Here is a 14,620-nt window from a genome sequence, read left to right as displayed (position 1 = left end):
GGCAACCTTCACCGTGATTATAGAAGACCACCATGAGCAGTCCAAGGACCCTGACGGAGGTTAGCCCAATGGCATACTCCAGGCCGGTTCCGGCCCGGTTCCGACCTAACGGGTCCAGTTAACGAGATGGGTAACCGGTCGATAGGATTACCGGGCGAACCGTTATCCGTTAACCGTCCCCAGTAATCGGTAACCGATGTCGGTAACCTGGCATGAGCAAAAATGCATTTCTGATGATAGTGCTAATCCAGCCACCAAACGGCCTTCCGACAGTCTGATTGCCACATTACAAATGCCTACTTCAATATGGATGGAGATATACCCATATTATACTGAACTGACTCGAATCTTTGATCAGTAGTGAAGTGGGAAACACATGTTTTTACTTCAAATCGTTGAAAAAAACCGCAAAGCCCATAAAGCCCTCATGCCATTTCTGAGTTTTAGTTTTTCACTTGCAGGATCTCCATCCATATTGTTAGAACCATTTGTAATGTGGCAGTCAGACTGTCAGAAGGCCGCTTGATGGCTGGATTAGCGTTTGACCAGAAACACATCTTAAAAGGAAAAACACAACGAGCGATTATCCACACACCGGCCCTGGGGTGCCCATAAAATAAACATCTTCCTGTGCATTATCACAGGATAGTCACGTACAAGAGACTTCAAGCACAGCAATAAAAGCTTAACGACTGCTGGACAGGTAAAACGACATACATAGTTAATGGTATACCGGTGTACGTACACCGGAGTACCGTGGAAAGAAAGAGTGGGGCGGGTGGCAACGATGTAAAAAGGGACATAAGCCCCATGTCCCTGAGAGACATAAAAGCTTTATGGCATCAGCGATGGATGGATCCTAATTAGGAGCAACGACCAATCTGTACCTGCTGTATGTTTATTTATGCATGTATGTATGCATGTATGTATGCATGTATGTATGTTTAACTAGCCGGCAGCGATCGTGACTAGCGGTTTTAGCAGCTCCTGTACGTATGTATGTCCTTGCCTGCTGGCACTTGCTTTCCCGAAGCTACAGATGGCTTAATTGTGGCGACTGCCGGTGGAAAAATGCAACTTTAGATCATTAATGCGCACACGCGTGCATGTAATGAAACGCCTTTCAAACAAGCAGCACGCGCTCGCGTTGATACGTGCTGGAATAATAAGTGCATGTCGGGCAGGACAACAGGTCGGGAGGTCATGGGAGGTCATCTGTAGCAATCCTACCGTCTATAAATCGCATCCTGGTATGGTTAAAAAGGGACGGTCCCAACCTGCTATACCAGGGCACGACCTAAAGAGGTTCAAAAACTGTACGTACATAAGGTCAGGTACGGTTGTGTTTGACGAAGCAAGCTTTAGTACGCGATGCTGGGGACCCATGGTGTTTAATTTTAACGGAGTCCGGCAATGTTTGTGGAATCAAGCAATCGCAATAAGGTAACAGGCACAATAATAATAAATATTATAACAACAAAAAGATGTCGTCCACAAGCCAGCAGGCTCATAACAAATTTGGGCGCCTTCGTCTGAAGCGTCTGTAGCGTCCAAGATTTTTACGGCTGTTTTGTCGAATTCTACAAGTAATAACAATCAAGCAGTATAGAACCTGAATACCGTCCGTACCTTCATTACTTAATTATTTGCACCTTGGCTTCGCCGCCCGGATGGACCACGCATTCCGACGGCCCCGGAACATAGACAGCCGAACAAAGTGATCACGTGCTAACTCCTTTACATGATGCTAGCTCCTCGCTCGCTAGCAGCCGTGCAACATGTATAATACGTACATACGTACGCGCGCCTAGGAGTAGTGATGGCCAGTTTACCACATCCACCACCCCAGCCGGTAATCTAGGAGGCTCCCCGGTTTACGTACGTATACCGACGTGCCATATGGGTGGTGTAACAATATGGCGGGAATGCGAATAAACTCCGTCATTTCATGTTCGCACTTTCAGTAACCCGTCGGAACAGCTGCTGGCTGCCGTAAGTGTATACTCCAACAACCATGCATATGGCACAAAAAAAAGGAGGTGTCGCAGCAGACAATGAATGCGTTAGGCAGGCGTCTATCAACCAAAGCGCGCAGCGGCCTAAACATGCATCCTCCTTCCCAAGCAAGCAAACACCAGTCAGAACAGCAGATGAGTTTTCGGAAACCGTACGTGACGAACTGGAAAGCAGGAAGGCTGTAACCGCATTGTCAACCGTATTGTTAACCGCATGGTCGTTGTATGTCATCAGATGTATGAATTCGCGATCTTCTTTTAGCTTGGCGTATCATGCTAGCTGATGCGGTGGCGCGCCTAAGCTGACCTGCTAGAGGGAGGGAATACGAACAGGGCGGCCGTGTTACAACGAAAATCATAATGCGTGTGGTAGGATCGCCTGCACTACCCTACGTTAGTGAATGGATGGATGGATGGATGGATGCATGTATTCGTGTATGTGCGTATGTATGTATGTATGCCTGTAGCGCCATGGGCAACGCCCATCCATACGCATAGGGCAGCTGCCGTACAATACAACTCATTGGCTCGGAATGGCTAGCGTTTAAACGTAAATTTACCGCTCAATGACGTTTTTGAGCTTCCACGGGTCTACAACACCTTGTATTATTGTACTACTACCTTGTATCACACCTCAAAAGGTAGCTGATGCTGGTTCGTTATTGCTTATTGTGAAGCATCGACATGCCTTTATATATATGCCATTTTTTGACTGCTTGGTACCTTTAAGTCGCATCCGTGCATGCTGCCAATCACGTATGCATGTATGTATGTATATATGTATGTATGTATGTACAGGGTTGCAGTACCTGCTGTTCATCCCGCGCTGCGGTGTGGACCCAGCACTACTGAGCTGAGCCGCACAACGTGCATACAATCTGTATCTTCAACTTATTATGTTGTCAATCAATACGGCTGCTTGCTACACTTGGTGACTGCTCAGTCATTACTGATTACCCATGAGTAATTACCAGGATAAGCACATGAATGAATCTTAGTGTTCGCAATTTATATGACTGTCATAAAAAGCCCTTACCTTTTCCTTGGTGGTGGAGAGGCCTGCACTGTGCGCGGAGGCGACGGTGGCCGTGGACTCGGTGGTGGTCGGGGCCAGGGGCTTGGCGGTGGGCTTGGTGGCCGCCTGGGAGCAGTCGGACTTCTGGGGCCACGGGGCTTGACTGGCGATCGTGGACTTTGCGGCAGGCGCGGTGCAGGGCTTGGCGACGGCGGGCGCCGTTGTGGCGATTGTGGCTTGGGCGGTGTTCTTGGTGGACTACGAGGTGGCCTTGGTGATGGGGGAATGGATGGAGGTGGTTGGGGTGATGGGGGGCTCGGTGGTGGTGGGCTAGGGCGTGGGGGCGCTGGCACATCTACAGCCGTCAGGGAGGGGCATTCCTGAGCGGAAGACCTGTAGCGGCAGATGACTACCCTGAGAACGTCCATAGCGACAAAAGATCCGGCGTATACGACAAGATTATACTTGGTGAAGTCCATTTGAGTACCAAAAGTGACGCCGCCGATGAACGAAATGTTGGCATCAAAATAGTAAGCATAGTCCACTAAATCCTGTAGGGGCAAGTACGATGTGTACGTAGGGAAAGGAATGGGTGGAATTCGGCGCGGGGCAGGCAACCACCGACGATGTGCAGCGCAGCTTACATGCACCGCACATGAAGTGGACAGATATGTATAACACCATGGGCGTTAATCTATCTATCAGCAGCATGGCGAGTTTTTGATCAACTCATCTATATACCGGTACATATATGCCAAAGCAACAAGGAACATGTCTTTCAACCATTGTGATAACTTAGGGCGCACAAGCGGCCGGGAATCAAGGTTTGCTATCATCAACGGTAATTAAGAGACGGCCCCCACGTACCACGGCAGCATGAATTTCATGGACATTCGCTTTCCTTGTGTAATCCACCGCCAGACCTGCGTCACCACCCTTGTTGACACGTACGGCAATGTACAGGTTCTTGGCCAGGGTGCTGTTGCTGTACATCGGCATCCAGTCGGGAATGATCCGGATGTAGCTTCCATTGGGGCCTAGGTACGTGGCGGGAAGATTAAAGGTGAGGGGGGCACCAACAGACAGCACCCGGGAGTTGATCCGGTCGGCCCCTTGCGCTGCCGTGGCCCAGCCCATGTAGGCCAGCTCGGGGGCGTTGGGGCAGACGTTGCCGCGTCCCATGGGAGTTGAATAGTCCTCGTATTCCACTCCATTTCGCCATGAGTGCCACAGGCCTGCGGGCTTGCGGGTAGGTAGCAGGTAGCAAAAGCAGTCGTTAAAAGAAGTAAAAATACCGCCGCACGTACAAATACACAATATATAAGCATGTAATCTCTCTCGATGCACACGGTTTACCTTTCGGGTGCATGCCAGCAGAAAAAACCTAAAAATGTTGGCCATGGTGTATGGCATTTGTTACAGGCAGGGGAGGTGTATGAATGTGTATGGCATTCGAGGCCACGTGTCGATGGGTGGACAGCATACGAGGCAGGGGGTGCGTGTAATGGATGCGTGCGGGTTTCCCCCGGGACCCTCACTCCACGCACGATGGCATTAGCCCTGCTGTCCTTGTCACTGCCGTTGCCTACCTAGCCTCAAACTATTCATACATGATGTGTGGGACAGGGGGGCATATCTTCACCAGTGGCCGCTATCTGGCGATACCCTGCCTTCCCCGGTATTTCGGGACACCCTCATCTAGTCACCCTCATCTAGTCACCCTCATCTAGTCACCCTCATCTAGTCACCCTCATCTAGTCACCCTCATCTAGTCACCCTCATCTAGTCACCCTCATCTAGTCACCCTCATCTAGACACCCTCATCTAGTCACCCTCATCTAGACACCCTCATCTAGTCAGTGGATCGCTTAGGTTCTGCACCCACCACTAGCGTACATGGATTCTGCCGAATCGTCGGCGGCCCAACTCCATTCCTGGTCGGCTCGCGAGACAATCCCTGGTCACCACCGTCCATTGCCTAGGGGCACTTTACCTACCATCATCGGAACGATTTACGACCCTGACAGGTCTCGATCCCGGAATGTCCCGGGGGCATTGGTCCGTGCCTTACCAGAAGTGCCTAACCTATATCATATATATATATGATATATATATATATATATATATATATATATAATTCTAGTAGCTGCAGTAGTGTAAGGCCCTTGGCAGCCCCGGTTTCGCCTCGCCCTGTCCTATCCGGCACCCCGAACGCAACCGTACAGCAAGCCATGAAGGCTATAGGACATAATCATATATATATGATATATATATGTATATATATTATTCTAGTAGCTGCAGCTGGCCGTTGATGAAAAGGCCTCTTACGATGCTGGCTATGCATACAACAACAGCACGGGACGCAAAAGCACCTGTAAAGTAACACAACTAACACATCAATCATTCTGGGACGGGCTCACCGTAATTGTGGATGGCTTCCTGCATGATGGTGGCCGAGCGGTACAACCCGTAACCTGAGGTATGCAACCAGATTTGCCTCCCGGATATAATCCCCAAACCGGCCCAGGGGCAGGTCATCCTCGGAGGGACTATGTATGCATAGTGAGTAAAACCAAGATACTCCGCATCACCAAGCTGCGCTTTGGCTCCGATGTTGCCATCTGTGGCGAGATTCCAGTATTGGCATTTTGTTGTGTCATTAGAGCACGTGGTCCGTACCGTGATAACCTTGAATGCCGTGGCGTTCAGGTTGAATTTCCCAAAGGAACAGTTTGTGTACTTGGCGGCCACGCCGCCGCGGCCATCCCCGTTAGGCCCCAGGAAATTTGTGCGGACTTCAGCTTCCGTCACGCTGGCACTCATGCCGCAGTCAGGGTAGTCCAGAATGATGGCCAGCAGTCGCTGGTAGATCGTGCCGCGGTCGGGCAAAAGCAATGGCTTCGCCGACAAGACGATTGTGCTTTTGGGCCCAAGAGCCGGAGTGCAGATGCCAGCGGCATCAATGTAGCAAGACTGCGTGAGGTGTAAGGAGCGTGGGTAGTAGTAAGCCAAATTGTAACAGGCTCGCCGGATGCGTGCATGTGTAAGTTATCTGCCGTTCGTCGGTTGATGTAACCACTAACAGCCATTTTGAACGTTTTGGCTCTTGGGCTGTTGGGTGTTTGTGCAGCAGTTCTTATAGTGGCATCCATGCTGCCGGAACGGCCGGACTTATGGTTCGAATCGTACTTGTGTGCTGATTTTAGGCGGCGATAGCCCCTTCCTTGTTTCGTGCATGAGATGTTTTTGTGAAGTATTGCGGTACGAGTGGTGGTTGCTCGGCAGCCAGGCCAGGGCAGGGCAGCCAGGGCAGGGCAGCCAGGGCAGCCAGGCCACGGCCGCCCTGCAACTGATGGTGAAATTTACCCCATGTGTCAGATAGGTGGGGCTCATGCACAGTATTACCGATCACCCATGGAATGAATGCTGTAGCAGGGGCATGGGACGGAACAAGGTGGACATGCATGGGGGCCAGTTAGCGGAACTTACGATGGTCACGAGTGCTCCCAGCCCCACACGCTGCCCAAGGTCATCTGTGCTGGGAGGTTGATATCCGACAGCCATGGGCGTCGATGAGCCGTCGCCCCGCTGAATGATCCATTGCGGTAATCCAGTGAAATGGGTGTCAACGAACAGCAGCTCGCCTGACACATCCACTATTGTGGGTGCAGCAGCACTGGTGGTGGTAGTGTCAGGCGGGGGCGTCCGGCGGGCCGCCGACCGCTTGGGCGATGGTTGGGGGCTCCTCTGCGGAGGAGGTGGCCTCTGCAGGGAGGTCAAGGAGGGGCATTCTTGGGGGGCAGATCTGTAGCGGCAGATGTGCACTCGGAGGATGTCTGTACCGATCCAAGATCCGCCGTACACGACAAGGTTGTAGTTGGACAACACCACTTGGCTTAGGGACATGGTGGCACCGATCAAGTAAGTGCCGCGCCATATGTTGGACCGGTAGTTGCTACTGTCCTGCATATGCGCGTAGGCATGTATACAAAGAGAAGAAGGTAAAGTAACAGATGACGATTTGAAGAGGCAGCAGCGGAACACCATTTGAGTTGAGGCCGCCGCGGCAGTGAAAATAGGGCAACATAATAAGGCCGAATCGTGATTGAGCAGCGAAGATGTGAACCTAGTAAACTGGTAACGTAATAACCAGCAGGCGTCATGCATCAGGCGCAAAACCAGCAGGATTTAAAATTGATTTCGTGGCGGACTGTAAATGGACTAGCTAGAGCAGCAGCAGTAGCAAGAGCAGTAGTGCGTGCGGCGGGTGTGCAGTGTTCACCAACGGCTTCTGTAGTATTGAGGGAGAAAGAGACAGAGAGCGAGAGAGAGCGAGAGAGAACTTACTTTCAGGCCCATTTACTGTACCATGGCATGATCTATTGATGACCATTCTATATCCCCCCGGCTTGTACGGCGTGTACGGACACCCCCGCACGTGTGTGCGTGCATGGTTGTTGCAGTGGGCTCCAGACTCACGAAGAGTAGAGCCAGCGCACGCGTGTGTAGAACTTATAACTTGCAACCATGAATCTATGTAAATTAATATCTCGGTCCTGTCTATTTATTACACGATAAAAACCCTGTCCATAGACCCTACAAATTTTCACTGATGCCAGATTCAGATGGTTACAAGATCATATATTGTCGGGTCAAAGCAAGATATATGTAGTGCAAGCCGGCATGGGACTCGCTACGTTCGTAAGGTAGGTAGAACTCACCAAGGACGCGCTGACTTCGTGGACGTGCACTTTATTTGCCAACCCCGGCCACAATAGCGCGTCACCGCCCTTGTTCACACGTACGGCAATGTACAGGTTCTTGGCCAGGGTGATGTTGCTGTACGTGGGCAGCCAGTCGGGAACAACCCTGATGTAGGTTCCATTGGGGGTCAGGTACGTGGCGGGAAGATTGAAGCTGAGGGCGGCACCAACAGGCAGCGCCCTGGAGTCAACCTGGTTGGCCCCTTGCGCTGGCGTGGCCCAGCCCAGGTAGGCCAGCTCGGCGGCGTTGGGGCAGACGTCTCCGGCACCCGTGGGACTTGATAAGTCCAAATAACTCGATAATATATTGTAGGAGTCCATCAGCCCTGTGTGGCATCAGTGCGGGTTATGTAGAGCGAGGACACGTTTTGCGGACGTCCGTCAGCCATTCATCCGGGTAGCCGCAGAATTAATGGCTTCACGGCATCGGCATGTGTGTATCGGCATGTGTGTATCGGCATGGTATTGGTCCATATATTTAGGTGTCACATACACAGAATACGCGCCACACCTACCTTTGTGAGTCTGGAGCCCACTGTAACAACCCCCCTCTACCCCACCCCCCCTCAATCACCTGAGCCCCTTCGACCTCGCACCAATAGGACCCTCTTACTATCCAGAAGTAGCACTCAATGTTTCACATTGCTTGGTAACCCCTTTTAAACCCCTAAGACCCCTAAGACCCCTTCGTACGTGCGGCAAATTGCGTGAAGGATAATACTGATTTTGCGTAGAGCTATCGGAGTCCTTTCTAAACAAACAAACGTAACTTTAAGTGCTTGACAGCAGGACTGGGGAAGTAGTACATGGCTTTTAGGTACAGCCCCTGCTACACCTACTGCTGCTGTATTAGCTGCTATACTGGCCGCTTGGAAGACCCCTCCAGATGCCAGCGAAGCACCTTGGCGCGTATTCATACACGATGTGTGTGCCTTAGGATGTAGAGCCACTACACATACGTGCGTGAAACGTCCACGGATGGCCGCTTGCAAGACCCCTCGCGGATATCGCTTATCCATTTTCTATTTCTTCCGTCCGTCTTGCCTTACCGTAGTTATGCAGGGTCGCGCTCAGAATAGACGCCCATCTCCCCACGCCATACGCCGATGTTTGCAGCCAAGTATGTTGTGCACCCGGCCCCACAGTCCCAGCTGAGGCTGGGCAGGGCGCATTCTTCAATCCCGGCGGGAGAATGTACGTATAGTGAGTGAAGTAGTTTGACTGAAGCCAGTCAATCCCAAATGAAGCCTTTACTCCGGCGTCCCCGTCTTGGGCAATCGACCACAGTTCGCAGGTTTTTAAGCTTGCCGCCTTTGACGGCGGGCAGCTGCTGACATTCACAGTTACTGCCGTGAATGCCGTGGCGTTCAATAGAAGCTTGCCGTACGAGCACTGCTCGTATTTCTGTGCGGCTCCGCCTCTGCCGTCCCCGTTGGCCCCTAGGAATACAGTCCGTGCGGCGGCTTCGGTAAGTGAGGCCGGTAGGCCGCATGCAGAGTAGTCCATGATGATGACGAGCAGCCGCTGCTGGTACTTCTGATCAGTGGCGTCCGGTAAGAACATGGGCTGTGCTGACAGGACGGTTGTGCTGGAATCCGAGGCCGGATTGCAGACACCAAGGTCGTCCAGGTTGCATGACTGCGTGCGGCGGCATGGAAAAAAGAATTAATTTCGTACAGGTAGGGGAATGGATGAACTCTTGTGTGGAAGACGGAGTGTGCAGTGGGCACCAGTCTCCGCACATGTTCTAGTCAGGCATCATACAGCTGCCGACCCGGCAGATTCCGTTGGATGCTGGTGGTGGGTGCGGAACCTGAGCCATCCACTGAGAAGTTGACTAGGGTGACTGGATGAGAGTGCCCCGAAATACCGCGGAAGGCAGGGTTTCGCAGGGTAGCTGCCACGGGTGAAGATATACCCCCCTGTTTCACACATCATACAGCATGCAAGGCGTGCGTGAGTGGCTGGCGTATGGCGGGGAATGTGGAGTGCTATTCCTACTTACCACAGCCACCACGGCTCCCGGCACCACGGGCTGGCCAAGGTCATCCGTACTGGGGGGCTCATATCCTAGCGCCATGGGTGTCACCGAGCCATCGCCCTGGCGGATAGCCCACTGGCCCTTGCGGTCCCCTGACGGCGTGCTGATGAGCATCAGCTGGCCCAAGATGTCCACTGCTCCTGGTGCAGTCGCGCCTATGGAGGTGGAGTCCTCCGGTGACCCTTCCACAGATTCGGGAGGAGGGGTGCTGAGATCACCAAGATAGGCCTCGATGTCCTCATCCTGGCAGAGTCCTTCATGCACGGAAAGCAAGGCAGCAGCAACGTACATAGGAACAGGAGCAGCGGCAGGGCAATCGGTCCGGTGTGGAGCTGGAAATACGTAGATGGGATGATGGCGATGGATGGATGAAGGGTGCGTGGATAGACGCATTCATGGCTGCGTTAAAGAAGCAAGTGGCCGTTGTTGTTATGTGCTTGGCGGGCACGCCATTTAAACCAAGGACCCGCCAAGCCAGTGGGATGTGCTATGCCTGAGTGTATCATGTGTAAATGGCAGCTGCAGGTACTTCTGTTATACCACGACTTCAGAGAAGTACATATCGGCGGATGCTGATCTAATGATGCACAAAATGCTATAACGTACTTGCTATCGATATAAACTTTGTATGCCAAGTAACTTTGTCAGGCGCTCACGCATCTGATTCCATCCAACGTCGTCTGTAGATTTTTTTCGTCTAAAAACGGTGCATTGGTCTAGTAGGTAGGAACGGCCCCTATCTGCGACATCAGGGCACGATCTAAAGACAATCCAAAAACATTCCATACGTGCATGCCATGCGCAAGCGGAACAAAATCCTAAGACAAGACACAAAACGACGATGCGTGATACGACCTCCATCATCAGCAGAAGACGTAGCATAATGGCGTACGGTGCGTGATCCCCCACTTACCCCCCGAAGGTGTTAAGAGCAACAAGACTGGCAGCACCAGCAGCAAGTGCCGCCTCATCGTGTGGCCTTGTTTCACGTCCTAGCAGCAGGGATGCAAGCTTTTTATGCGCCAGATAGCTCGGAAATGATAGCAAGCCCTGCGGCACATGGACGAGTGCAATGCAGCGAACATTCGGTCATCAATCGATTACATGCACGCGTCTGCACGTTGCCCGCAGCAGCAGGTGCTGCCGGCGGGTAGCAGGCAGGCAGCAGCTGCCCCGCCTGTCGGCTCCCCGCAAAGCCGCGCAGCTGCAAAACTACAAATGACCATCACATCTGCTTGCAGTAATGTCGCTTCCTAACGATAGCTGCTAATGTAGCATGAAGCTGGTGCAGTCGGTGCGTGCATGCGATTGGTCGTGCATATATAACGGTTTTAATTATACGCACAATATTGCAGGGAATGGGTGTATAAAGCCTATATGTTTGATCCAATAAAACAAAGCACGCAATCACTTATACATATGTATTAATATACCTGCTGACTCCAGTTGGGCGTTTTTGCCGTCAATTTACAAAACCTGCGCAAACGAATGAAAGCTCGTTCGCTCGCAGCGGTTGCTAGCGTGCGTGATCGATGATACGATCACACCTTAAAGCGAAACTGTATAATCCCATATTTATGAATAGGTAGCGCATCCGTACGTGAGTGCCTTTTGGGCGTAACGTTACGTTACGTACGTCATCATAGCCAGTCGGTTGCTATGCTGGACGGTGTCTCTCCGAGAGGAGGGACAATGCCAATCGCCAAACAACGGCGGCGAGCTTTCCGTTTCCATACAGAATAGGATCGAAGCCAGAAACTAATGTTTTCTCTGAAATCGAAATGGAATCTGTACGGCATGATGGCATGCCTGGTCGTGTTTCGCTGTGGGCGACGGTGCTGGTTAATTCGGTTTTTGCATGCGAATGCACGTTAAGAGTTTTTTTTGTCTGGTATCAGAAATATTGGCGGCCGCTGCAGAAGCGGTTGGTCTGTAGGCCTTAATTGTTTATGCACTTAAGGTTAGTGTCCAAATGAAATGTCGACTGCTGACAGCGACACTTCAGTGACCCTGGACGCCATGCGTGGGAATGCTAAAACTCGTGTGCGTTGCACCTCTTAAGGAAAATAATAAATAAGCAAGGACGTCAAGACCGCGCGCGACCGGCCCAAAAGGGCAGAGTCCAAAACGGCGGTGACTTTAACAAAGCAAAGCAACACAACAGTCAGCAATAATAACAGATCAGCTGTTGGGGGCCGCAAAAACGCATCTTGCCGCCTAAAAAAGACTACAGAGGTGAACGTGCCAGCTGTTGACGGTTCCCGGTGATGTTCAAAAGGACCACAGGGCGCCACCGACCACATAGCTATCGAAGTTTACTTGTTTCGGGGTAGTGTGTCCTCGCCCGGCCGGCCAGCCCGACTAGGTCCCTTTCATGAAGTCGATCTTCCATTGCTTGCAAACCCTTTCACTTTGTAACCTTCTTTAATGAAGAATTTATGTATATACCTGCGGACTCCAGTTGGGCGTTTTTGCCGTCAATTTGCAAAACCTGCGCGAACGAATGAAAGCTCGCTCGCTCGCAGCGGTTCGTGCGTGATCGATGACACGATCACACCTTAATTAAAGCGACTCTGTATAACCCTATGCTTAAAGCTAGGTAGCGCATCTGCACATGAGTGCCTTTTGGGCGTAACGTTACGTTACGTTACGCCACAGCCATCCAGTCGGTACAGCGAGGTCGGTTGCTCTGCTTGATTCAGTCGCCAAACGGCGACGGTCTTTCCATCCGTTGCCATATGCCGCTGGTCGAAGCATCATTTATGCATTTATAATACAGGATTAAGGATCGATCGAAGGCCACTTAGTGTAATGAACCCATACGTGTATCTCGCCCCAGCCAGAAACTGTGCACGCGCGCAACCCCGGAGGAGGGGGTTTAGCCATCGATCGTATTCGGTGGCTGGCACTAATAAGAATTATATAAAAAATATGTCTAAATTAGGCATACACGCTGCCATGCATCAGCAAGTAATAACGTTAACCATTATATGTTTTTTTATTTATCTAGGTTCACGGGATTGTTCGCAATAACTATTATAGACTTTACAGCAATGTATAAAGCGCAAGCGCCTGTTCAGCGCGCGGCGAGAGCATATATACCGGTTCATATGGCGATCGGGTATGCACCGTCGCACCGGTGCGTGGAGCCGGGCGGAGAAATGTACGTGCAACCCTAACTAAAACGTGTTCCCCAAGCTATACTTGATATCGCCGTCTCGTAACAGAACCTGATTGGAGTAGCGGAGGACGAAAAGCGGGAAATGACTTCGGGATATCTATTGCTTTCTGATCAGGAATGGAGCTGTCGTTCGGACAGCTCCCGAACAGAGGTCGGCAAATCGGTTTCTACGGCTGCGGGAGGGCATAATTTCGGTCAATAAACCTAAAAAAATAAACCTAAAAAAAATTTGCATCATCAGATCAAAGGTGAATACGAGGAGAAACGTGGGAATAATAAAGGAGCTAGACGGGACCAGAGGAAAGCAAGCAGCGGAGGAAGAAAGACATAATAGTGTACGTATGTCGATAAAATAAGCCGCAAGCTTTAACGATTGAGCAAATCGGGCAAGTCCAAAATGATGCAATCTAGGTGACTGGGATTCTTGACTAAAAGATGCGAAAGCAAGCAAGCACCCCGCACACATGCATTAGGTGTAGCTGTCGGTCGAGGTCGACATCAACAGTCTATGCGAGGAGTGAAGCAAGGGAGTCCTCTATCTAGGAGGAAATCCGGGAGGCCGGGCACGTCCCGCTGAGGCGCTTCACCCTGAAGTGAACGAGGGAGGACAATGATGGCCTCCCGTGTACCCGCCTTCAAAAACAAGTGGGGTCCATTGCTCATGCAGTTTTACGGCAGGGGATAACCGATGCCCTGACCACCCCGGAATGGGAGGGTTGGGGAACCTTAATGTTACGACTGTTTTCCTTCTTGGAGTGCAATATTTGGAGCGGAATACCGGAAGAAGTCATGGGGGTAAAGGAGCGTGTTGACTGGTTGTTGAGTAGGCCTCTACACGAAGGAGCGATGATAACGGCATAAAGAGAGCGTTTGATGAGCGGCTGGGACCATACGCGTCTGAGTGTCTTGCCAGAGGAGTACCCATCAGATGGGAAGCAACCGGGAGTGCAAATGGCGAAGTATAAGCACTGGATGGGGCCTTTTCGGGAGCCGCAGCCGTCATGTGGCCAACACATGCTAAGGTTTTCATTCCTCGTTTAGCACATCGTAAGCTAATGCAGTTTCGTTTATGTTGCTGGGCTCTGGAGGCAAACAGAGCACGAAGAGGCAAGTACCATGTCCCCAGGGGGCAGCGGTTTTGCCGCTATTGTGGTACTAATAGCCGAATCGAGGATGAAAAACATGTGTTATTGGAATGCCCAGCCTACAATGATATTCGTGCTGAAGAGGGATTCGATCATCAACAGAGCATGTTGGAGGCCATGAAATGGGAGCCAGCACGTCTGGCGAGCATGTTGGAACGTATGTGGGCTCACCGAAACTCAGTTACCCCCTTTGGACGCTAGTCTGGGCTGATGTGCGGTGTTTCCTTTTCTCCGTGGCTTTTAGGCGTTGTAGTATTGCCCTTGGGCCTTCGGCTCGTATGGGTAGTTTTACAGGTATGGGGTCACGCACCCCCCAACCATGTAACACACGCACACACATAACAATTACGTCCATGGACCCCCGGCTTTTACGGACACACCCGTACGGGCGTGCGGAACTTGTAACTTGTAATGTGTAACTTGTAATCTACTGAGCTGTTTGGACTCTTCATTGAGACAC

General features: G+C 51.4%; 2 protein-coding genes across 2 annotated transcripts; both read right to left on the bottom strand.

Moving 5' to 3' along the window:
- Positions 1-3,221: 3,221 nt before the first annotated feature.
- Positions 3,222-6,003, bottom strand: vmp32 (metalloproteinase, extracellular matrix glycoprotein VMP32; the record flags this gene model as incomplete). The annotated part of the gene is made up of 3 exons (XM_002955895.1): positions 3,222-3,574; positions 3,885-4,265; positions 5,451-6,003. Coding segments are annotated over 3 exons (1,287 nt in total), but the record flags the coding sequence as incomplete, so codon positions are not given.
- Positions 6,004-6,816: 813 nt separating this feature from the next.
- Positions 6,817-9,912, bottom strand: vmp33 (metalloproteinase, extracellular matrix glycoprotein VMP33; the record flags this gene model as incomplete). Its single annotated transcript, XM_002955894.1, is given in 6 exon segments — positions 6,817-6,963; positions 7,752-8,120; positions 8,841-8,957; positions 8,967-9,005; positions 9,111-9,389; positions 9,829-9,912. Coding segments are annotated over 6 exon segments (1,035 nt in total), but the record flags the coding sequence as incomplete, so codon positions are not given.
- Positions 9,913-14,620: the final 4,708 nt, after the last annotated feature.

This window comes from Volvox carteri (assembly GCF_000143455.1).
Source record: "Volvox carteri f. nagariensis unplaced genomic scaffold VOLCAscaffold_56, whole genome shotgun sequence".
In the NCBI taxonomy this organism is placed as follows: domain Eukaryota; kingdom Viridiplantae; phylum Chlorophyta; class Chlorophyceae; order Chlamydomonadales; family Volvocaceae; genus Volvox; species Volvox carteri.
Note: the sequence above shows the minus strand (reverse complement) of the source record. Positions and strands in the feature narration are given on the sequence as shown.